The 25,997-nt window shown below is 43.9% G+C and overlaps 1 protein-coding gene across 3 annotated transcripts in view; it reads left to right on the forward strand.

Annotated features, from left to right (window-relative positions):
- The window catches only part of UBE3C (ubiquitin protein ligase E3C), an 885,810-nt gene that overhangs the window by 491,385 nt on the left and 368,428 nt on the right, over positions 1-25,997 (forward strand). For all 3 annotated transcript variants that reach the window (XM_069211153.1, XM_069211154.1, XM_069211155.1), the window contains exon 17: positions 9,107-9,194. In XM_069211153.1, the coding sequence (XP_069067254.1) occupies positions 9,107-9,194 (88 nt within the window). The remainder of the gene's footprint in view (positions 1-9,106; positions 9,195-25,997) is intronic.

Consider the following 25,997-nt stretch of genomic DNA (forward strand, 5'->3'; position numbering starts at 1 on the left):
CGGTCAGTACCGTGGGACGGAATATCCATGGCTCATAGAGCTGCTAAACTTTGGAACTCTCTCCCACTGGGGCTTCGTCAAATTAGTCATGAACTCTCCTTTTGCCAGAATTTAAAAACCTGGCTGTTTAGGGTTTAATCAGGTGTCCCTGCAGTCTGCTCTGTTCTGCTTTAGTGCTGGTAGGCCTTTTGGTAGCCATGTATTTTATAAATCCTGTCAACTAAACTCAATATACATACATACATTCAGGCCAAGACTGAAGCAGCACAACGATGATGTCATAAATGTAGAAATACCGAATCAAGTACATATACATAATACTAATATAAGAGAATAGAACGTGTGGAGAACAACAAAGGAGTTGCAGCTTAGAAAAGAACAATCGCTCATCACAGAAACTAATGTCTCTACAGGAACAAGAAACATCAAAATCACCAGAAGTAAAAGACAAGCATGTTAACTGCCTTCATAATATCAATTTATATGGCTACCTTCCGAAGGAAGAGATGTACACAGCAAAAGGGGATACGCCCTTATGAATAACAAAGCTTAACTAATAAAAATGAAGAAGGGTACAACCACCCCCAGAGGGGTCCGGAATTAGGGTGGTCAAGGAATGAGCGTAACAACCAGGCATTCACAGTAAGATGGAAGATAGCCATTGACACAGAGGAAGCTCATATGGTGTCGTCGGAAGAATGAACAATAGAATCTGGAGGCTGTGATAGGTGTGTGGCCCCTTGACCAAAAGGGCTGTGTAGCTGCCAGGGTACAGGACCTGACCTTTAAGCAAGAAGAAAGTAATACACATATCCATGCAATGAAGGAGCACTGCAAGGCAGCAAGACCGGTAGCACAAGGAAAGATTGTCGTGTAGTATGACTCGCACAAGCACAACAAAGAACAGGCTCTCCAGCACCACCAGAGTTTGAGATGTCAGTGTCAAGAACAACAGTAGAACATCTTTCCCTGTTGCTCTGACAGAAAAGGAAGAACTTCTCATTGGAAGAGCAACACTAGAAAGAGGAGTATTATAAATACTTCATTATTAAGCAGGAAGACTAATACAACAGAAAACAGATACCTGTGCAAGCGATATGCCATGCACCAAGGATCGAAAGGAGAGATAATGACCGGTTCCCTATAAAGGATACGATGAGTGCTACAAGATAATGAGGAACGCCTATCAGGCAAATGGAGGATCCTCCACACAGAGCAGGTTATGTACCATAAAGGTAACTATTTCTTGAGCATAAAGTCTGTCTTTAGAGAAAAAGTAAAAACCCTGCTGTAACAGGTGCTAAACTCACTTAGGGACACAAGAATACACACCACCCACACAGCAAAAACAAAAGCTGTCAGCAACAGCTAGGAGGTCCTGCAAAGGCAGGAACATCATACCAGGTCCCACCAGAAGGTGGAAGGAATCAGGCAGTAATGAAAAAAAGAGAGCCGAAGCAGGGCTGGACAGTAACTATAGGACTCCACTCTGGGTTGGGTCCATCTGTTAACATAACAATAGACATACGTACGAATATTTGCCACTCCGACTGTCCCGAAAGCGCTGCAATGCAGAATCAGCATGAGTGTCAGAAAGGTGAGTGCCATCGAATGACACATCTTCCAATGTAGAGCGAACAGCGTCTGAAAAACCAAAGAGACATAGCCAGGCGTATCAGCACTGTGCGACAGAGAGAGCCACAGAGCAGCCATCTGAGTCCGTGGTATATATACCACACCTTCTAAAAAACCTAGCTGCCTCTCGCTCATCCTCAAGTGTCTGGGTGAGTGCGCTACAGTTTTACTTCAGAAACAAAGGAAGCAGGTGTACCACTGAAACCCACAATGCATGGAAAATGCAACCCAATATACAAAAGATTGTTGATCAATCACAGGGCCAAGCTGGTTGAGGAGAAAATACTCCTTCCACAACATTCCAGCCACCTGGACTCCCTGTTTGGAGGAACGTTAGGAAGGATGCTGAGGTCAGAAGAGTCAGTAGCAACCTCCACCACAAAACTCCTCCAAGTCGGGTGGCGGACTAGACAAACCGGGTCTTCAGGGGTGGCTGATGTCTCTGGATCTGTCCACAGGGACCCTGATGCAGAGTTTAGCCCAGGTCCCCTATAAAATATCATAGTGTCTCACTATATGAGAGCACAGGCTCTATTCCAGTATGACCCTGGTGAAGCACTGTCAACAAGGCATCAGTGGTGACCTCAACAGAGGGGAGCTGCAATTCTAGGACTGCAGCTGCCCTCTTCAGTACCTCAGCATAGGAGGAGCTCCCCTCCGCCACAAGGCAGGGGCAGTGGACGGGGCAGGGGAGGTCCGAAGTCAGTGAGGACTCAAGGCCCTTATCCTCACCCAACTCCGTCAGCTAACTACCCTCCATAGGAGGCTGGGCAGTCTCGTCCACAGGGTTGATAAACCCCTAGCTCCTCTCCTTCACCTCCAAAAGCTTTTTTGCCCCGAAGATAAAATGTCAAAAGACTGATAAGAAGGAGGAGGGAAGGTATCTGAGCTGGGCGGCACCACCGGCGCTGCACTCAACGTTATTGGAGTGCTGAGTGGCATTGTCTCTGCATCAGATAGGGAAATTGGTTTGGCGTTGACCGCCGACGTCAGCTGACTGAACTCCGGAGTTGCAGGTGGAAACCCCGAAGGGCTGTGCACTGGAACCGGAACTGATCTGAGAATGGATCCAGAGGGCCTAACTGATGCCAAGGGCAAACTCAGCTGCATGCATTTAGGTAGGACATTTCTAACCTCCTTGGGGCTAGGAATCGGGCCAGACGGAGGTAGGGGCCCGAAGATGGCCTTAAGGGAGTTGTAAGGTTCTACCTTATGACCAGCAGCCACTTTCAGGAATGAGAATATATCCCCATCTTAAAGCCACCCCGAATTGGTTGTTTGGTGCCGTCCTTCAGGACACTTAGGGCCTGATTTAGATCTTGGCGGACGAGTTACTCTGTGACAATGGTGACTGATATCCCGCTCACATAAATATAAATCCCATAGCATATTATGGGATTTAGAGTACCGGAGACCCGAAATCCATCACTATTGTAATGAAGTAACTTGTTAGCCAAGACCTAAATCAGGCCATTAGTCCCCTATTTTCCTCTGACAGCTTTATTTATTGGTGATGAGATTTGTGCCATGGAAAGTAAACTAACAGAAACAAGTGCTCTATTTCGATCCCACATTTGTGACAACGTTTCTGGCGAGAGAGATGAACACCTATCCCAACTTGAATTGTTGGCCAGTATGGGGCTTTGCCACTCTGATACATTCTCCTCTTAGGGTATTGTCCCTCCTGCACTTCGCTGGACTGTTGCTGAATCTCTCTAAATTCTTTCTGGTAACATCCACAAGATCTGCATTAGTAGACTGCGGGTCAGATTAAGGGCTGGGAAAGGGTTTCTATCCAGGAATGACTTGTGTTCTTTTAGAACACAACTCAGCATTTTTGCTTTTCCACTACAGGATAGCGGTTCCTCGGAGCCTGTCACCTCCAGGACTTTGTATTATCAGGTGGATCCTCTTTTCCAGCGTCACATCCGACCCATTGGATTCTGCATGACTTGCCACTGGGATGAGGAGTCTAGATGTATCATACTCTTCTGTCAAGATTTCTGAGATAATTCTGTAGTCTGGCAAGAGCTGGCTTCTTTGAGGTTGGGTTTTTCCCTCCCCTGGATCATTGCGGTTATGGCAGTTGATGACTCAAATTATAGATCCAGCTGCACTGTATTAGTCTTTTACCCAGGACCATTGAAACCTCAAGGAAAAAGCCTCCGCATGAATGTTATGGGACCGCAATCCTCACATTGTCTGCTCTCGTAAACAAGTGGGTCTTAAATTGATCTGACATCACAAGCATTTTTGTTAAAGGCAGTTGCTTAATGGTAATTGTAACAACTGGCCATAACCCTGACAGTTGGTGCTGGGTAAGATACTTTACGTGTCTGCCATTAAAATTCATGACAATCGGAATCAACAGATTGCTAAGTTGAGAAGGCTGATGTTCCTCATAAACAAGAGTTTCATAACAAGTTTGTGTGTGTTTGTTCAGTCTTTTAGAGGTCGGGCATGAGGTGGATATTTTGCCACACAGACAAGTTTGAAGAACAAGAAATAAGTATTGTTTTTGCTAGGATGGATTCTTGTGTGCTGAAGGATGTCTTGTTCCTGTGATAGTCTTACTTCCCATCTCCACAAGACTATATGGTACTGGAAGATCTTGGTAGCTCTTAGATTGCCAAACACATCTAGACATTGTTGTTCTTGCAGCTGGAGAAGTATCCTTTCCCTGTATCTACTGCAAGCAGATGAATAAAAATGCATATACAGGGCTGTATTGCACTAGATGGTCTGCTATTTGCAGCACAAACCTGACCATGTAACTTGTCAGTTGATTCAATCAAAGCTACATTTAGGTTTGGAAAAGTGGCAGATAGGTGGATCCTCCTTAAATGAATATATTTCATTATTAGGAGTTGAAGCCTTAAAACCTACATAGTGTTCCCTACTGGTAAATCCTGCCTTATGCTAGTTATATTGTTCAGACCATTGTTCAAATCAGGCAAAAAGTAACTTCCCATATATTTTGATGAATCCATCTAATAAATATATCTGTTGCTAGTCAATTAGTAAATCCTTTAGTCCCTTTTTGTAAATGGGCACAACCCCCACACCTAGCAAAGTTTCTGATAAAACATAAGCGATTACCACTGCATTCGATAAGTTAAGTATATCAAGGGCACATGCTACAGATTCTTCCTTATAATATTGGCATGGCCATTTAGTCATGCCTGGTGCGTTTTAATTATTATTTTGCCCCTCAAATAGCATCAGTACCTCTTGTAAACAAAGCAAGTTTTCCATTATCAAAATGCTGCAATATCGTGTAGTAGCCTCAAAAGTGCACACCTGGTCAGCCGAAATTTAAATAATACAGATCACAAAAAAGCTTGATCAACATTACTCTTCTGTAGTAACCTCACCTGCAATCCTATTAGAAGCTGTGGCCAACGTTTTTAATGATCTTTACTGTTTCATAGTTCAAGTAGGGCCTCCCAGTTATTTACAAGTAGGTATAGTTCTCTCTTCGCAGCGCCCAGCGATGTGCTCTTCTCTGAACGCAGCTATACTTCCATGCCTTCTCTCCTTTACCTTTACTTTTTGTCACCTTAAGGGCTTTGTCACATCTTGAACACTATGATACTTATTAATTATCCTGGCATGCTCTTAGGACATTCTTATTTTTTCCCCCTTTCATAAGAAAGGCTAAGGGGCTTATAATGTTTGGCAATATAGTGTGCTCCGAATTCCTTCAGTGATCTCAAGCTGTTAGCAGCCATCATGGCCACACACATTGCATTGCCCCAGTAAAGCTTGGGCTCCCATAATGGCAGACCAGATGAGGAATGAGCAGGTTACTGTCGCTTTCAACTCCTAATACCGCACAGAAATCTGTTACGCTGGCCAGGTTACAGTGTATTTATTATTCAAGATTGCAGGCCGGCACACACATGATTTAACAAGAGAGGCAGAAGTAGCTGGGGAATTAGATATGGGGTGACCATTGCAAGTTCTCAAAAAGCTATTTAAGTTACACATATCCCTCCTTGCTGCAGTTTTCCTTCTGGTGGGCGGGCCAAGTTCAGTTTTTAATCATATGATTTTTGTTGGTGAGGGAGGGTTGGTTCAAGATGACAGTTACATTTCCCCTCTGCTAGTAGGCAGCTATCCCAGTCCACGGAGGTGTCATCAAAGTTAAATGTGTCACAGTTTTCTAAATGTGAGGATCATATTTTGTTATGTTAATTGGAGTGCATATGCTTTTTTGAGATGTATTGTAAATTTCCCTCCAGCGGTTACTAAATACTGGATAACAAAGCTGCTACTTGACATCACTCTTACTTGAGCAGTAAACATTACTGTTATTAGGATTGTCAAAACAGAGGCTTCCAGTGTATTACTATACTTCCCTAGGATATCATACATAACACTCAGAACGCTAAATTGTGTGCCAAGTTTCTTGAAAGCAGCATATTTTATGGGCTGCTGAAAAAAGCCTTCGGTCCAAGTCTCCAGACTTGGGGTTGACCATTGCTACATTCCAGAATGCTATCCTAATACTCCTTTGTCCCTGGCTTGGATAAGGGGTTGTCATTTGATACCACAAACACTGGTAAAGCAACTATTTACCCTTTCTCCACTTACTGAGAATTACATTGCCCTGCACCTCAGGTGCTGTTAGACACGCATGTTTTTTGCCACAAAGGATTTATCTTACAAATAATTAATCTGGCAGGCAGACCCTTCAGATAATGGATAACAAGACATCAGCAGTTTTCTGTTTAGCTAGGTAAAGCTTTAGACTGTTGGGTATCCGTAATGGAAAATGTCTACAAGAGGAAATAACTAATCAGATGCTTACATCAACTCTTGTTGGCAGGAGTCTGCTTTTCCTCATGGAATTGGGACAAACTGCCCCAGTCATTTCATTTTACATGCCCACAAGGTGTCCAGGGCTTGATGATGAACTTAGCAGTCACTTTAGACACAATTTTAAAGTAAAGACACAGTAAAAGCAAAATTATGGCTTTCAGGTGGTGAATTTTTATGTTTCACTAACAAATTCAGCTTTCTGGTCATACCGTATGGAGCTTTCAAGATGACGCAATGGAATAATGCCTTGCAAACATAAGTACGTTTATTTGTTGGATCAATCTATTCTCCTGTGCTAAATATGACATTGTTGTCCTCCTCAGTCTCCCCCCTCTTAACTGGTTTGACAAGTAAAAAGACAGACATCGATATACAACTAGTACTGCTGGCCATAGATTAGGAGTTGCCTCCAAATTCATGTCAAACTCCATCCCCCCCGCCCCAGTGACACTTCCTGCTGGGCAGTCATGGGTAGGACAGGAGGTAGGAATTATTACTGTTGGTATATCTCACCAGGAAGAGGTTTGTCAGGCAGCAATAGGGAGATGTCCTATGGTGGAGCTGTTGTTGATTTTCTGCCTCTGTTCCCCACTCTCTAGGCTGAGATGAGACTGCTGCTATCATGTGGGAAGCATGAGAGTGCTGCTACTGTGTGGGAAGCCATTACTGTTATCTCCTGCCTCTCGTTAAGATTGGGGGTGGTACTGCTCAGACAGGGCTGTGTCCTGGGAGAACGGGCAAACCTTGCAAGGTCGCTTATTTCTTGTGTCCCCCTACTATCAGGAAAGTAAAGGTGCGAGAAGAGCAGCCACAACGGTTTTTCTTTCTCGTTTTGGGATAGCTAAGTGTGGTAGCCTTTAGTGAGACGAATGTATGGAGAGGATTCTTTGCAGGTAAGACACCTATTCTGCCTTCCTTCCAGCACATGTGCAAGCTTTTCTATGCACTATATGACAACGTGGCAATGAGTCCGGTCCCAAGCCGTGCTCTCCCTGTGCTGCTGCATCTCTCTTGCTCCTGTCTTCTCCTTGCTTTTCTCTCGTTCTCACTGCTTTCTCCTTGTTTTCCCCTGTTTTTTGTGTGCCTTCTCCTTGCTTTTCCCTCATTCTCATTGCTTTCTCCTTGCTTTTTCCCCACGCTTTTTATGTACCTTCTCCTTGGTTTTTCCCTCATTTTTGTGTGCCTTCTCCTTGCTTTTCCCTCGCTTTCACTGCTTTCTCTGGGACCTACAAGTGCTGGGATACCCTGTCGGGTGATTAGCCACGCTTTACAAATCCTGATTGATTGAAGAGCCATTTTACGTTTAGCAGACAACTGGAATCTGTCTGAGCTGATTTTATAGTCTGACATGCAAGGATAAACAAGCATATGATGTCTTTACCTGAACATTTCATGGGTGGGGCTAGGCATACAAGGATATACCTGCCATTACTTTTCTGTGTCACTGCATCCGAACATAGGCTGCAAATGGTTGCAGTCCATAGACATGCACTTAATTATTTGAGACATGATGGTTAAACCGTGGCATGCATGGCTAGAAGTGGACTTGTGAGGCTGTGCTTGATCATATGACACTGTTTGTGGTCATGTGAGTCTACATCTGCACATGTTATACTATGCCTGAGCATTTCAGACAGCACCAGACATATGACTGTGAGTTGTCATGTGATGTTGCACCTGGCATTTGCTTTTCCTGGTATATGATTGCTCTGCCTGGACATGTATATAAAGCTGTATCTGATATAGGTAACAGGACTCTGGACTTCTGTTATGGCATTCCAAAATCTTTCTACAAATATAATACAAATATAATATGTTGCTCTTTAGGAGAAGAAAAGGGAAGATTATGTGGCACACATACTTACGATAACTCAATTCTTTACCATTTGTACTGAGCATGTAACATTAGATTTGATACTAATTGTGGTTATCGATTATATGTCGGAGGTTTTGTCCAGCTATGTTGTGCAGTGCTGTCAGGGTATTCTAAAAATGAATACTGTTTATCAGCAACATCAGTTTCAGTACTGTTTTCCTTTTCTGGCACCACCGTATCCTTTAGTAAAGGTTAGCATTTTCTTCCGAGCATTTGTGTAAGCCTTCTATGACATGAACTTGGGTATCGTTAAAGAAATATCTAGCAACAAAGCTGATGTGCCCCCTTGCAATTGGTAAATTATGCAGTGTCAATTTTCTGAGGTTGTTTCAAATGCAGATGGTTTGGTCCTACAAAGTTAATACACCTACTGGTGATGAACACTGGATCTTCTTCCTTCAAATTAACTTTATTTTCTCGTATAAATGGAAACAAGTATGCATGTGGAGTTGATAAGCTGTGGCTCCTAAAATGGAACAGAGATGATAATCCATCCTATTAGAGTATGAAGTTGTCATTTTGACTGAAAGGAATGATGGTTGCTGCCTTGGTTTCATATGAGAAAAAAGGTGAGGAATGATTTGTCCTGCACCTGGTCGGAAATTTTTATCTTTGATTCAAATTCCTGGTAATTGTTTTGACAATTACAATTTTAAAAAAATATATCACACACAAAGTTTGAAACTGATTTAATTGATTCACCTTTTCTTTTTTTGAATGCATGTAACTTTTGGCTCACTATCAGTACTAAAAAATATTTTTTGAAACTAGGTTACCCAGCTTTATGTGCCTTCGGCAAGACATGTGTGGCGAGTTAGACGAATGGGAAGAATAGGACCTTTACAGTCTACGTTGGATGGTAAGAGGCAGCATCTTCCTTAGATTGCATTGATTTCTTATTTTGAAAATTGATGCTGATGTGGTGGTAATTGTCTCTCACAGGTTACTAGAGGTTGTAACACTTTGGTAGACTATGGAAATGGATAGAATTAATTTTATTATTTTGAAAGTGCACCATGAGGTTTTCAGGCACTAAATATACAGCCGAGGTTCGGGGAAGAAAGCTAAATTAACATAGAATTAACAAATTTAAGAGGTTTTCAAAGCTTGTCTAAAAGCCAGATTATTAACTAATTCCCTAATTCGCAACAGAGGGGAGTTCCAAACTTTGGGCGTCAGACTGTAAATGGAGCGGCAGCTAAAGTGCAATTTCTGTGCGTGAGGCACATATAACAGAGGAATGTAGACTGCAGGGGGCTTTTTGGGACTAAAAGCTACTCAGAGGTTCTTTAATTGAGCTCTTTAGAGACGATAGCAGATTCTGTTTGCAGTACGGAGCGCCTTAAACTACATGTACTGATCAAAAGGTAACCTAAGTAGAAAGTACTGTACCTCCAAGATTTGTTGAGTTTGCAAATATTAATACACTCCTCACAGGTGGGTTTGGAATAAGCTGGTATGTGCTTAGATACTCTGAGAGATCCACAGTCAGACTATTAAGGTAGTCCAGTCAAGATAAAATCTATTGCTGGTCATTTGCCAAAGATTGGAGGAACTCCCTGAGGGTACACAGGGTAAAGAAGGATCAGGAAATAAAGAGAGGAGTCAGAATTGATGGTCCAAAGCAGGAGTTCTGTCTTCGCAACATCGAGTTTTAGAAATATTTTATTCATCCATTGTTGTGCAGCCCTCTGCCCCTCCTTTAGTCCAGATGTAGCGTCTGACTAATCTAATGATAATCTGAGTATGATCTAAATGGGAAATGTTCTTAAGCTTGAAGGACCTCATGAGCAGGGAGAGAGGATGGGCAAAGATGATGAAAAGTGAAGGAGATATTGAGGAAGCCTGCAGAACTTCACAGTGGAGAGCCGCCTTGAAAGCAGTGTAGTAAATTGTTCCTGATTGGACAGAAATTACTTAAATCACACAACCACTTTGCTCTGAAATCCATTTTTGGCCATGCAGTTGATCAGTATAGAATGATCAGCCTCAAGAAAAAGGTGACAGTTGATCTAACAAGCTCAGGTATCTCCATTAAGAATACGTCAAATTTTGGCAGGGGGAGGACAAATTTAGTCCCACGGGCAGGGCGGAAGCCCAGCTGCTTTGGGTCCAGATGTTGACCTCTCCCACAAAAGTTGTCAACTTTGCCTGTACAACTTTTTTGCGGATTTTAGCAAAGGCTGTGACAGTAGCATGATTGGGCAGTAGTTTATGTAGTAGAAGTTAACTTTTTTAAAGAGGTATGAAGGGAATACCATCCCTACTTTCTAGTTCTTCAGAAAAATATGTGTCAGTAATAGGGTTACTAATTTGGGAAAAGGTGGTACCCATACCATTTTAATAAATCCACTCTGATTATGTTAAAACTAAGTCCCTAAAGAATCTCTACCCAACCCCTGGTGGTGTTGGCACTAGGAGCTGTCAATACCCCATAGAAATGTAAGAATTACCAACAGTTTTTTAAGTCTGAAAACACAATAAAATTCCCAAACCAATTTAGAAAATGGGTAAAAATGTAATAACTAAAGATACCCAAAGAATATCACTGGATATTATTTATCTTTTAAGTCAAAAAGTGCCAAAAAAGTGATGTCACTGTCCGAGAATGACTGTGAGGTAGGTGCAAATTCAAGCTGACCCAGACAGAGCAAAGTTCAAATACACCAAGCAGGTCATTTTGGTCTAAGATTGTACCCTGTGACTTCAAAATCTTTCATTGCAACAAGGACCAAACAGGGGTGTGGAATTTAATAAAATATCTACTTGTCCATCGGACAGTTTGCTTCATATTTCTACTTGTCCTGTATAAAAAATCTACTTTGTCCCTTTGGTGTAATTTAATACACTGACAAATTATGGCAGCAATCTTGTTATGTAAGAACTCTGATATTAGCTTCTCTGATTATGCCAAGGCTAATACTATAGTTGGGCTTAATACTAGCAATATCAAGCCCTACTGTAGCAGTTTCTTTATTTTGGTACCTTTCCGCAGATCTACCTACTGGGACTGGAAGAAGCAGTAAGCATAGTTAAGGGCTGGAATGCCTTTGAGTCTGCGCAAACCTACTAAAATCCATGATTTAAGGATTTTCACTAGCTCTTCTCCTATTTTTTCCCATACTGAGAAATGTTGGAAATGTACTCCTAACAAGGGCAGAAATAGAAATTCTTCCTGGATTGGAAAAAAGGTGGTTGGAGGGAAAGTGAACTTGTAAACGCTCAATAGATTTTCACATGAGCACATCTACACATACATATTTGCTCGTGATAAAATACAGTTCACAATATGTGTTCTGTGAGTACGATTTCCTGGTCTATTTCTGTAAATTCTTGTGAATTCATGAAAGCCACAAATACAAAGATTGATACCAGGGGTGCACTTTTGTAACTTTCTTTAAGAATTGGGCCCCCAATTAGGTCTGGTGTTAAACAAGATATTTTGATTTTCTTAAAATTCAGTTTTTCCTCTCTATCCATCTATTGGCTGGCTTTACTGTGAATGACAGCATTCTGCTTTTCCACAAGGAGCATATTGGCACACAAAGTATTTTTGTTCAGTGCCAGGAACTACTAAGGCAGTGTGTGCTTTATAGTACAAAAATGTATTTTTTTTGCTTTTTGCCAATGTTTTTTTTTTTACAATGGGGAGGGTCAGTCACACCCCTCCCCTCCACACACAACTATAAAGTATTACAAAAACCATATCAAAACATGACACGTTTTGACAAAACCAAAAGACTGACCACCAGTGTCAGATCGGTTGGCTTTGCCAGTGCTTGTTTATGTTTATGGTTCCCATAATCTTGTTGAAAATGGTTACACTGATTTTTCCATTCTGAATATTTTTTGGAAATACTAGGATGCATCAACACAGTTTACTAAATGATGCTTAAAAGAAAGCGCACCTAAATCTTCACAGTAATTTAGCAAAGCATTTTTTCCCTACTTTTTCTGGACATTTTTCTTAAATCAAAGAATCATCAATCTTGCTTACAAGCTTCTGCAAACAGTTGCATCTAATCAGAGAGTATTCTGGGAGTATTATACGTAGGCTCACATTGTTAAACTTTTCAAACGTGTAAACATGTTTTTTTTGTTTTACTGGAACCACTGTCAGTAATGCAGTGTGACCTTACTGTGTTTATTTAGATTGCTCACCCTAATAATAAAGGCTTTGCATTGATGAACCATAAGTACATTTTGAACAGCATTAACATATTGACACAAATATTATGTCAACTGCAGACAGTTCCCTACCCTGTAAACTGGCAGCCAAAGTGTTTGTTCTGCAGTGGGTTGTGCCTACTTATCTCAAGGACAAAATAACCATGAAAACATGTTGTCCTTGACCCCAGACAATATGTCCTAGGTGTCAGGCTATAGGAATTCCACACCCCTGAACCAAAGCTGTAGCTGCCAAAGGTTCTTTGAAGTCACAGATGTCATGGTTAAGCTCCTGTTAAAGATGTTGTTTTTGGCAACAAAAGCTCTGAGTGTGACAAACCTAGATTTCATTGCTCCTGAGGTTACTTCACTGGTCTGATAGATTTGCCGCCTCACCCGAGTCCAAGAATTTACCTTCAGATGTAGTCACTTTTTTGACAACAGAATGCTGTAGTGGGTAAGTGTTGGAAGGTGTAGCTGAGTAAGGATCCACAAGGCCAGATACCTTTGCTGCAAACTTCTGTTGAACCAGTTGGCAGCATGACAGAAAGCTCAGAGTGGGATAAACCTGGTTTTCTTGCCTGCCTTGGGTGACACTTTCTTGGGCAAGGTTCAGCCCCTTTTCCCATTTTTTCTCAACTGCCTGGAAAGTTCTTTCTAGCTGGTATTGCAGCCCGGGCTTTACAGGGTAAGCTACTAGTTAGCAGATCACTGTGCTGCTGGGGCTTCTGAATGTTAAGTCCACTCTGTTCAGCTGAGCCGTCTTTGGGTCAAGAGTCCTTCTGTTTTATGTGTCTTTGGAGCACGCAAACAGAACGTCAGCCTCATGACTTCAGAGAACAGTTCTAGACCTTGGGGGCCAGCAAAGGTCAGGATTATTCATTTGTGCAGCAGGAATTAGGAATCTTTGAATCATTTTCTTTCTTTAGAATCAGGTGTTCTTGAGTCTTTTTCTTCCAACAGATCCTTCTTCAGGTGTAGTCTTCTCAGGTCCAGGAATGTTCTGAGGGTGTTGTATTTGAGGTGCCAGATTTACCCAGTGAACTGGCCAGTGATTGCAGAAATTCTGCTGTCCAATCCTAACTATTATTTCACACTCCCCCACCTTGTTTTAGAGCACTTCCTTTGTGTCTTATTGTAAAATCACTCAAGAGCTGCCGTTGTTTCAATATGGCCAGATCCTTCTACCACCAGGCGGGCCTGTCTTCAGTTTCTCCTACTTGGATGAGCTCGCCTCTTGTCTGACAGGATCCAAACTGGTTCTGTTTTTTTCTCTGACTGGAGTCTGGCTGTCTAGGAAGAATGTGAAAATGAATAGGAGAAGTCATGCCTTGAAAAGTAAAAGGTTCTAGTGTTAATGCTTCCTTTTGTTCTGCCAACTGTTCTGTTCACTCCTGTGGTCAGCAGTTAACATCTCTATACACTCCCTGTGCTCAGAAGCAAGCCATTGTTCTCTGAGACAGAGGCATTCACTCTCCCAGATGAGAATGTTTATTCCAGCTCTGGCACTAGTGAGTAGCAAAACCAATTGCTGGTGGATAGGTCTAACTGCAGATTCCTCACCTTGTGACCATCCCCATGCTTCAAACTGGATATGGATAACTGAACCTGTGTGATGTTCTGTGGTGCCAAGAGAATTCATGTCAACTCTGTGCCTCTCCAGAAGTGACACAGGAGCCATATATAAGTGCTACCCCTGTGTGCTATCTGTTCTTTTCTTTCTGCACCTCCAGCGCAGATCCAGAGCTCCATCCCTGTTCTTCTTAACTCCGCAAATAAATTTTTCTTTCCCTTTAAATGTTTCCAGTGTGTAAGGGAACATGTCACTCCCTAAGATTACAGGGGTTAAACCTTGTAAGGACTGTTGCAAACAAATATCTGTGACAAATCTCCACAAGGTGTGCGTCTGCTGAGTGGGTTCAGCACACTTCTTCGGGCCTCCAATAAATGCACCCAGATAAATAAGAAAGCCTCCCAAGAACATGAAGCAAAGCTCTATGTGGCTAGGCACCAGAACACTCCACACTCCACACTCTTGGTCAAATATGAGAGAGCAGAGCTGCTCCCGCTTTCTAAGTCGTTCTTGTGACAGATCTTCACGGTCAAATTATTCTGGTAAATTCAGGAAGAAACGTAAGAAGTCCAAGCACCATTCTGCCCCTTCCCGCCACTCTTTCTCTCCAAAGAGAAGATGCAAAGGCATCACCGTGCCTCCAGGTCTTGATCCAGTTCCATAGAGGAGCTGATTTAAACTTTGGTCCTAATGCACCAGAGTTCCCAGATCTTTTGGTGACGTCACTGCAGGTGAAAGCCTTTTGTGCTTTCAGACCCCTAGGATCCACTTGAGCCTCCAGTTGAGTTGCCACTGGCGGATCCGTCCTTGGCCATATGGAGATGACAGTGGAGGGATGGGGGTAGACTGTGCCTCACCATATGATGAAGTCAATTGGTATATGAACTTACAAGAGACCAGTTGGTTGGACACTGCACCCAATGCTGGGTTGGTCACCCTCACCGCCCCTCCCCCAGGCCTGTAGTACAGGAATGTACACCTTTTAGTACTATTATTATGAGGGTTGCTGATATCCTTGACCTCCACCTCCCCAATATGGTGGTAAAATAAATGTGCTCACTGATATCAGCCTGAACTTGCACCAACTGAACCTCTCCTGCCCTTCAGCAAGGCCCTCACTGACACACTTGTGGGCACTTGTGGTAAACCATGTTTTGGCCCTTCAGTCAATCAGTAGGTCGCATGTTGCCATAGACCTGCTCCAGATGACCCTGATTTCTTCACTCAGCATCCGTCTCCTGAGAGTTTAGTGGTGCAGGTGTCTATCAACGGAGTCAACCCTAGCTCATTTCCGATGACTCCTCCCGACAGTATCTCCAAATTTATGGCAACATTTGGCAAAAGGATGTTCTCTTTAGCCAGCCTTGCCTTTAGGTTCGTTAACACCAGCCACCTCCTTAGACGTAACACCCATGCATTTTAGAACGTGGTTGCTTCAAGCTTACTGGCTGCCCCAGAAGACTTACTGGCTTCCTTGGCCGAAACTGTTCAGTATCAGCCAGGAGGTAGCATTGTTCATCATCGCTCAGGCCTAGACAATACTGATTGTCTAGGAAGGGGCATCTCCGGGGATGATAAGGCTTCCCTAATGGATATGCACTTTGACTGTTCCCGCCTGTTTGATGAAAAGGCATACTTGGCCCGGGAGCGTTGTAAATAGAGTTGTTACTGCATGTTTTATAGGCCTCTTAGCTATACCCTGCCATTCCTTTACAACTGACTGCACCTGCCACGTACATCAGAGCAGCTTTCAGAGGACCATCTATCCTTTTTGCACAAGGAGGTGCAGGCTCTTTTGGCCTGAGGGGCCCTAGAAAGTATACCAGCCTCAGACGGGATGACAGGATGTTGTTCCTGCTACTTCCTCATGCTGAAGGATTTTAAGATTTCAATGCTCCCTTTTGGGATTACCAGTGCCCCCCTAGGTGTTCATAAATGTTATGGTGCTGGTTGCTGCACAACTTCCCCTATCTGGATGACTGATGATGAAGGTGGCTCGCCACAGCGTGTCTCGGGCCATCTCTGGGTGACAAGAACAGCTTCACATTGTTGGATTCTCAGTAAGCCTGCCGAAGTTACATCTGACTCCTTCAAAGAGGCTCATATTCATTGGAGCGTCCTACATACAGTGCACTTTTCCTACAGATTGTCGAGTCCAGAACATCTGGGGGGATATGATCCGGATATTTCAACTTCCATCATGGCTGTCAGTGAGGATGGCTCGGACGCTTCTTGTCCTCCTATCCTCCTGCAGCCTGCTCGCTAACCCTGCCAAGATGGTACATGCAAGCTCTGCAGTGGGATTCAAAGTCTCAGTGGGCCCAGCACCAGGGGAACACTGTCAGACTCCATACAAGTGTCTGAAGAGACTGCAAAAGATCTGCAGTAGTGACCTTTCAGCCACAATTAGACCAGCCTCTCCCTACCTCATCCAAAGTTGACAGCGGTCACTGGTACATCGCTACTGGGTTGGGGAGGCCATCCGGGAAAGATGGAGAACAGAAGACTCTGGTCTCCTGCAGAAATCTGCCTCCGCATCAAATCGCTGGAGTTGTACGTGATTCATTTGGCCTTGCATGCCATATCTACCCACCATCAAAGGGACATAGGTGCAGGTCATGAAGGACAGCACCATCGCCATGTGGTAATGCAAAATGCATGATGGGATGTGATGGGGTCCTGGGTCCTGTGCCAGGAGACTTTGTGCTTCTGGAACAGGTGAAACCTCATGGCATTTCTCTGGGGCTCATTACCTGGGAGGATCTTTAAATGCCAGGGTTGAGGAGCTCAGCCAGCAGCACACAGCAGATCACGAATGGCAGTTACATCCAGAGGTGGGTCAGGGCATCTTCCGATGGGAGCTTTTTGCCACTGTTGAGAATGCAGTGTCAAAAAGTCTGCTTGAGTTCCCAAGAAAGCTCTCTCTAGGAGACAAATTCCAGCTACAGTAGAGCCTTTCCGCCTCTGCCTCTCCTGTCCTCAATTCAGTGAAGATGAGGAATAACCAGGCCCAAGTCATCTTATTGACTGCAGATAGGGCCAGAAAAATATGATACCAAGACCTTCTGGGCGTGAACATCTGTCTTTCAGTCAGGCAAATGCTTCGGGAGATCTTCTGTCACAACAACAGGGGATGGTTCCACACCAAAACCTGCACAGTCTACATCTACATGTGTGGAAGTTGAGCAGGGACAGTTGACTGCTACCGGAGGTTGTGGATGGGATCCTCATGGCCAGGCATTGCTACAAAATCCTTTTAAGCCATGCAATGGGACAAATGTGTGATTTGGTGTGGACTTCACGATACAGCCTCCTTACAAGCCAAACTCCTATATGTTTTATTTTGGCCCAGAAAGCACTATGAAAGGTTATCCATTGGCTTTTTTGCTGAAAGAGTTTTCTTTTTCTTGTTTTAAAATGTGTCCCCTGCCCACCAAAGCATTAGAATAGTTTCTGGTGTGGGATACAAGTCCCACCTGCACCTAACAAACACCCTCTAGTTTGCCTGTTCTAAGTCCAAGCTGGGTCAAACTGAAATTGTTTCTGGTTGTGTTATATTGTCTAGCTTTCTACAGAGCACAGGTGCCACTCTGAGAGCTATCAAAGGCGGCCCTATGTGTTTAATTGGAGAGTGCATGGGTGTAGTATGTCCTCAGTCATTGGAACCCTACCTGTGGTCCGTGGACCCCCAGGAGTCCATGATACATTCCCAGGGGGTCCACAGTCCTGAGCTAGGAGAAAGGCACTTCTCTAGCTGGGGCCTCTGACAATCACATGCATATTTTTATATTTATTACTTCCCTTGTGCAACAGTTTTAAAAGCACTGCTGAGTTCTTTGCACATCCAGCAGCTTTCGGGCAAAAATAAAAGCGTCAAGATAACTCTAGTGACTAATGTACCTGCTGGAGAGCGATGGCAGTTTTGTCCAATGGCGGTTTTGACTCAAAGGTAGCACAGATGGTTAATATGCCTGCTGCAAAGAATGTGTATCATGCAAGGAACAGTATTTTATGTACATACCACGTTGGGTTACTGCTTTTGTCATAGAAATTATTTTGGTACTTTGAAGTTCATAAGTTACAATCGTAATTTAGCACAGTGAGCTCTAAACCTCCATTAAAGAGCTGCATAGCACAAATTAGAAAAATGTTCTTTTCGCAGTCTTTCATTTTCCTTATGCTGCTAAAAAAAGGTTTGCTTGCATAGAAGTGCATTCTTATTATTAAAGTCAACGCTACCACTGTGTTGTGTTCTGAATCCTAAATTTGTGCTTCTCCTGACCAAGTACTCTTAGAAAATGCCTATCAGTGTGGATGACATGTGAATCCTACACGTTGTACTCCCCTGTAAAGTGCTCCGACTCCCTAAACTGGTATAAGAGGTGCTATAAAACAAATGAAGTACATGTGACAGAGGCTATGCGAGAGATTTGAGGCCCTTATGGGTTTACTTCTTTTCCCCACCACATATTTATTTGAAAAAGCTTTCTCAGATATTATGTACCTAAAAAATAAAAACAGAAATTGCTCGGGCAATGTAAAATCTGACCTGAGGATTCAGTTTTCCAAATAAACCAAACATTGAAAAGTTAGTCGCCGAGATGCAGCGCCAACCTTCCCATTGAAATGTTTCGATTTCTTTTTTTTTCCCAGTAAAAAATAATTGTATCTTCAGTAATTTGAGTATTTGGTGTGTAGTTGTTTGTCTATTTTTTCGAAATACTCTATTAATGTTTGGAATTTATATTGTTCAACCTGCTTGGGGGTCCCTGGCTTCCAGTAATGATTCATTGGGGGTCCTCAAGAGTCAAAAGGTTGGGAACCACTGATCTGGAACATAACCTAACTGCCCTGGACTCTCCGCTCCAGAGGGTAGGCAAATAATTGCTCCATGTCCTTCATGGCTCACAATGAAAAGGAGCATCAGATCAGAAGTTCGATTTTGGCATGCTGACAGTGAACCCCAGTAATGCACAAGGTCTGCTGTATTCTAGAGGTGGGTAGCGACTGCCTGTAGTTATGCTGCCTTCAGCAGCCTGTCATCAATGAGAGGCATTGGCAGCGCCAGAAAACGGTGCCAGAGAACCGAACCCTGGTAAAGGTTGTGTATTCACAAACAAAGTTGGTTCTGATCCGGGAATGGATCCAGCGGGCCAGACAGGTGCTGAGGGCGAACCTGATGGCAGAAGTCTAGTCTGAGAGCCTTCTAGACATGTGAAGCCAGAAGGTGCTGAAGAAGAGTCAACACATCCAAATATGAGATGCAGAGCCTCATAAAACTGCTAGAGTCGGGTGGGGGTCAGTCAGGCTCCAAGAAATTCAGGGAGGCACAGAACAGACCCGACTCCGACTCCGGCTCCTAGGTGGAGTACGGGAGTGGGGCCTCTATTTGTGTCACTGTTCCTGCACCTTGTCCAGTGATTTGAACCAGCGCTGTGAAGTTGAGGAGCGCTTCAACTTCTTGTGTTTGTGGGACTTACCCGATGACTACTTTGCCTGTGATGAGAAACCAACAGGCGTAAATCTGAGAGTTGGCCGGGACCTTCCACGCAAGCAGGACCTAGTGTGGTGCGGAGCCTTCCGATGTCAGCCCACCAGAAGCTTTGTCTCCTACTCCTGAATGTCCTTCGGATTCAATGTGTGGCAGTTGGGACAGTTCCTGGATTCGTGGTCCGGCTCCAGGCACCGTAGATAAACCAGATGGGGGTCTGTCACAGGCATTAGCCTGTAACAGTCTAAAATCTGCAGTTTTTTATGGGACATCCCGAGCTTAAAGGGAGAAGAATGCTCAAAAAGACCATAAGAATGTTAACAAATTGGGGAAAAAAACATTGACCGGGCCAGCTCTTTTGGATCTGCGCTGTTGGCATGAAAAGAAAGGAACTGATCTCAGTGTGCTGAAGTGCTGTCAGCAAACAGGGCTATTGCTCAAGATTTTCTGGATCTAGTCTGACCCCTGGGAATATTCTAAGGTAGGAAATTGTAAGCCAGATGTCTCTGTCAGATAAAGCATTGCCTAATTTTACTTCTATTAGTCTCATTCAGTCCCATATAGTGATCTCTTAAAAGTGATGAACACTGGACCAATATATGCAAGGCCAATATATGCACTGGACCAATATATGCAAGACCATTGGAATTGTATGGCAGGGGAGGGCCAAACTATGTGGAAGGGTTGAGTAAATTACACAGTTAGAAAAAACAAATTATGCAGCAAAATGCAACACATTTTATAATAGTATTACTTTATCATTTCATCATTTGTAAACTTAGTAACACTGTCTGGAAATTGCCAAAGCCCCACAATCGCATAATTCCAGTAGTCCTTGATATATGTCAGGGAAATAAGTGAGACTAGCCATATTCAAGTTTATCTTGTGCCTGCTTAACAGAAACAGTCCTATGGAATGCCCTAAGTCAGTGGTTTCCAACCTTTTGACTCCTGAGGCCCCCTAATGAATCATTACTGGAAGCCTGGGATCCCCATTCAATTTGTACGATTTAAATTTCAAACATTAAAACAGTAATTTGCAATAAAATACAAAAACAAGTACACACCAAATATTTGAATGACTAAAGATATAATTATTTTATATTGAAAAAAATATGCAAAAAAATATGTGGAAGGAACTTTGTAGTGCCTTTAAAGTTTCTTCACAAAGGAATTAATAAATATAAAAACACATGCATATTTGTCAGAGGCCCCAGCTGGAGAAGGGCCTTCCTCCTGGCTCAGGCCTGCAGGCTCCTAAGGAATGTGTCACGGACCCCTGGGGGTCTGCGACTACAGGTTGGGTACCACTGATTCATATGTTTCAACCTCAGTCCTGGATCACTGTGAAAGTGACCCTGAGACTGCTGGGTCTGATGACTTACTGCATCCTGCTGCTTAAGTGCTTTTGATGGCATATGTGGGCTCTGCTGTTGGATCTGAAGTTCCAGTGGATGCAGCACCAGGGAAATCTCCAAGACCTGGTCCAGATTTTGAGGGATACTACGAAAGATCTGTAGTGGTGGTTAACAGACCGTGATTGGGTCAGCCCCGGACCTCCCCCTTCCTCCTCCCCACAAAAAAAGCCTACAGTGGTGACTGGTGCAGTGTTTCTGGGCTGCGGCAGCCATCTGTGAGGAGTGAAGATCAGAGGCCTCTGATCTCCGTTGAGACTCAGCTCCTCAGCAGACTTCTGAAGCTGAGGACAATTCCCTTGGTATTGAAAGCTTTCATATCTTCCATTAAAGGGAAGCTGGTCCAGGTGTTCACGGACAACACCACTGTCTTGTAGTACTGCAACAAGGAGAGCAGATTGAGGTCGTGGAACCTATGCCAAGAGACTCTGCTCCCTCTGGACATGGCTGGAACATCACAACACGTTCCTGGTCGTGCAGCACCTGGTGCAATCTCTAAACACCAAGGTGGACAACTCAGCCGGCAATGCCTTGCGCACTTGAATGACGTCTACATTTGAAAGTGGCTCAAGGTCTATTTGAAGGGAGAACCTTGGCTACATCGGTTTGCAACCGCTGAGAACACGCAAGGCACTTCTGTGCACTGGAGTTTTGGAAGCAGCTCTCGCTCAGAGATGTATTCTGACTAGACTGGAATACCAGACTCCTTTTTGCCTTTTTGTTGATACCTCTCCTTCTTAGATTTCTGAGAAAGATCAGAACCAACTGGGTCCAAGTCATTCTAGTGACTCCGGATTGGGTGAGGAGAGTATGCTATCCAGAACTCATGAGCATCAGCCCTCTGACCAGGCTGCCCTTTCAGGAAAATCTTTTCGCAATAGGAAAGGACCCTGCACCCTAACCTGTACATGCTCCTACTTCATGGTGGAGACTGAGCAGCAACTGATGAGGGTCTTTGACGTTCCTACCAAAGTCTGTGACGTCCTCTTGGCAGCCAAGTGGTCAGTCAATAAAATCTGTAAACGCCTACCCTTGGGTCAATTTTATGGCTTGGTGCTCTGGAAAATATGCTGACCCACTTTTTGCACCCCTTATCCGAAGTCATGGTGTTTATTTTGTCCTTAGCCCAGCAAGGCCCTGCTCTGGGCATAGGTAAAGGGTATCTTTTGTCCATCTCAGCATTTTTGGGTTGCCGGACCAGCCCTGCCTGTTTAAGTCGCCCATTCAGAATTTTTTTTTTTGTTGAGTTTCAGCATATATTTTCTCCAAAACCTTTTGTAATGCTACAATTGTATCTTGATTTAGTTTTAATCTGTTTGATGTGTTCTCTCTTAGACCCCATGGAAGCTGTGCTCGTAGACTTTAGACAATCAAGACAGTGTTTTTGGTGGCTATCACATCAGCCTGGAGAGTCGGCGACCTGCAGGCTCTTTCTGTTTTGTCTCCAATCACCAAGATTCTTCCCAGGCAAACTAATTCTCCGAACCCATGCCTCTTTTCTGTGAAAGGTTGTGACACTCACGTCGGCCAAAATATCAAGCTACTGACTTTATTTGCTCCACCTCACTGCCTCCCCCCTCCCAAGGAGGAAGAGAGGCTCCACCACCTGGACCTTAAAATGACACTATCATTGTATATCGATTGTACTAAAGAGCATCAGGTGTCTGATTAACTCTTTGTAGGGTTCGCTGGCACAAAGAGGAGGAAGACAGTCCAGATACGCACTATCTCTAATTTAATTGTATTCTGCATTAATATGTGCTTAGCCTGGAAACAACCCCTTAAAGGCTCAGGGACTCATTCCACCAGAGCCAAAACTGTGTCTACTGCGTTAGCCTCTGGAGTCCCTGCGCCGTCAATACCTGTCAGGCTGCTACGTGGCCATCCTTTCACATGCTTGCCAAACACTACTACCTTGGAAGTCAGGTCTGTCATGACAGGCAGTTTGCCTGTTCGGTCCTCCAATATTTTTTGGTCTGAGCCAGTTCACAGGCCCACCGTCAGGGAAGTATTGCTTCGGTGTCTATCCTAAAGTAAGGAATCTGTGGCTAGAAGGCTCTATTAAATAAACAAGTTACTTACCTTTAGTAATGCTTTATCTGGTGTAAACTATCTGCGGTTAGAAGTGTCTATCAAATGAACAAATTGCTTATCTTCGGTAATGCTTTATCTGGTCAAAAATATATCCAGCCGCAGATTCCTATCAAACTGGATCAACTAATATTACATTTGTTCCCCCACAGTTTTCTAATTTTCCTGTGGTCTTTAGCAGAGTAAGCCAAATGTTTGTCTTGTGCAAACGTGGATTTATGTGCTCAAAACAAGGTATAGTTCCAGTATGATGAAGTAAACTGGCTAAGAAATCAACACACAACATTGTGTTACAGATATGCTGCGGCCATTGGATGTCCCTGAAACATTAGAAGAGATTGTCTTTCCAGTTCAGTAAAGGCTTTTCAGTTATAAAAGTCATAACGATAAAAACACAAATGTATATGCATATCTAACAACAAAATAGAACGTATGATCAAAACAAAATAAAACCTTTCTTTTGTTTATTTATTGACATTTTGAAAGAGAAAACAGCGAAGGGGGTAACAGCACTAGACTAGATGGAGGAGGTGTGGGAAGGGACAGTAGACATCACTCACAAATCAAGTCATTTTTTTTGTAGTAGAAAGAAGGGAGGGCACCATAATGGATTAAACATCACAGCTGAACATCCTCTCTGAAAGCGAATAGCCTGCATAGATAATACCAAGTGTTCTAGACAAGGGGGCCAATCCAACCGTAGTGACAAGGCCTTAATGAGGGTTGCTGTCTAGCGGATGGGTAGCACCAATAGTGGACAGATTAGCTGCAGCTTCTGGAGTCGCACTCACCACTCACTGACCCATGAATAGAACTAAAGGCCCGCTTATATCCTTTGGATGTTAGCGCATCAGCATAAGCTCCCAGTAGTTTGCAAGCTGCTCCTGGCAGTATGCAGCATCCTGTAGCCATTCCACAGCTTTAGGTTCTGGCCCCAGTGAAGAGCAACCCTTCATTTATTTAGGAGCATTTAACATGGCAGTAAGACATCAAACTTCATGGGGAATCTCCTTTATGTAGCTCAGAAGGGCCACCTGTGGTGTCTGCAGTGGGAGATGACCAGTAATCTGGGCCACCTCTCTGTAAACGCTAGTCCAGTAGTTTGCCACATTAGGGCTGTCCATAGTGAGGTGGAGGAATGTAGCCTGCTGAACAGCACATAGCATGCATCATATATCTTCCGCCAACTCCATTTGATGCAGCTGAACTGGTGTTCAGTATAGTCTATGCAGACATTTCAAGTGAGTAAGTTGAAATTTGTAGTTGGGAGTCCGCTGCAGATGGGCCGCAACAGTAAACCCATTGTGTCTCAGATATAACGGAGAGAGTGAGTGTGGGGGTGGTTGTGTCTGCTTCCCAGGCAGACCGTGCCCCAGGGGTGCACACCGGCCCTCTCGCCTGCATTGTAGCATACAGATGGCTCACTAGTTTAAGAGGGGAGGGGTTGATTATTGAATGGTCCAAGGCATGCAACTTGATAGTGGGAGGTGGCAAAGGAAATGTGATGTAAATCTCGGCATGTGGTGTGGAGTTGGTGATACTGGAGTGTGTCAAGTACTTTAGGCAGGGGATGCTCTTTGTGCCAAATGAGGGGAGGAACTGCTTGTTTCCAGTAAAGTTCCCGAAACTTGAGTGACCGATTCCCGCATCCATTATCATAGAGAGCTTTGGATTTTGAGCGAGTGGTATAGTAGAAGAGTAAAGTCAGTGGAGCTGAGCTCACCTCCGCAGGCCATCCCTGGTCCTTCTAGCACAAGCCATTGTGTCAATTTCGGTGCTTAGGAGGCCTGTGGTTCTGATATAACGCAGAACCCGGGGGCCACCTGATCTGTATCCACTGTAGTGTGTGGATGAAACAATGTGGGATGTAGCCAGTAATGTAGGTATTGGGCTAGTGCACAATAAGCTTAGAGATGCATTTCAGGAGCATTAAGGCCACCTTGCAGGAAAGGTAATATTAGAGACTCCCACGTCATCATTGACTCTCTGCACGCCCAGGCCAGGGTTACAAGGTTAGAGCGGAGTCGTTTCAAGAAGTGTTCGGTGAGCGGGATCGGAATATTTATGAACAGCTAAAGGAACCTGGGTAGGACAATCGTTTTTGAATGAATATCCTCCCCTGCTAGGGACAGATCGGTATGCGCTCCTCGTGCCCTTCCATAATTTTTCCTCCACACCTCGCCAGTGCCTCTACTGAGTCATATTCCTAGATACGGCATTGGTTTGGTTGCCCACTGTAACCAGTATTTGGCCATGAACTAGCTTATGCTTGAGGTAAGGGGGGATAGGGTAGATTTTGACCAATTGATGTGAATTCCAGAGTAGCCTACGAATTGGCGAACCTCCCCAATAATGGGAGAGAGGTTCATTGGGGGTTCTTGAATATATAGTGCAATAACAATCTGCGTACCTAAATACTAATACCACCCTGGCACTTGGGGCGGTACATGAAACACATAAAAGGTGATGGGAGGAATGTTTGCTATGAATGGAGAGTACCACCCTAAGTGGCATGGGCATGCTCAGATGTGGGTCTCATGGTCTCTGTATCACTGGAACCAAGCTGTACCTGCCTGATGAGCCCATAACTAAGGCATAACCGCTCCTGGGTTGCTTTTATTCCTGTTCAGGGAGGACCTGGCCTGGCAGTTTGGCCTGGGCTGTTCCCTTGACAACCAGGATCAAGGCTGATTTGCATATGGCTGGTTCCAAACTGAGGTGGCATGGTGAGCAAGAGAACAATGGGTTGGGATGCTACCCGAGCAGTAGTTGAACAAATTGTAAGCATTCCTTCCACTACCTTTTGAATGTTTCATGTACCGCCCTAAGTAGTATGGGTATAGCCAGAGGTGTGTCCCATGCTCACTGTGTCAATGGAATAAAGCTGTACCCTGCTGATGAGACTACAACTAGGACAAAACCGGT

The sequence above is a fragment of the Pleurodeles waltl genome, chromosome 10, assembly GCF_031143425.1.
Source record: "Pleurodeles waltl isolate 20211129_DDA chromosome 10, aPleWal1.hap1.20221129, whole genome shotgun sequence".
NCBI classification, from domain to species: domain Eukaryota; kingdom Metazoa; phylum Chordata; class Amphibia; order Caudata; family Salamandridae; genus Pleurodeles; species Pleurodeles waltl.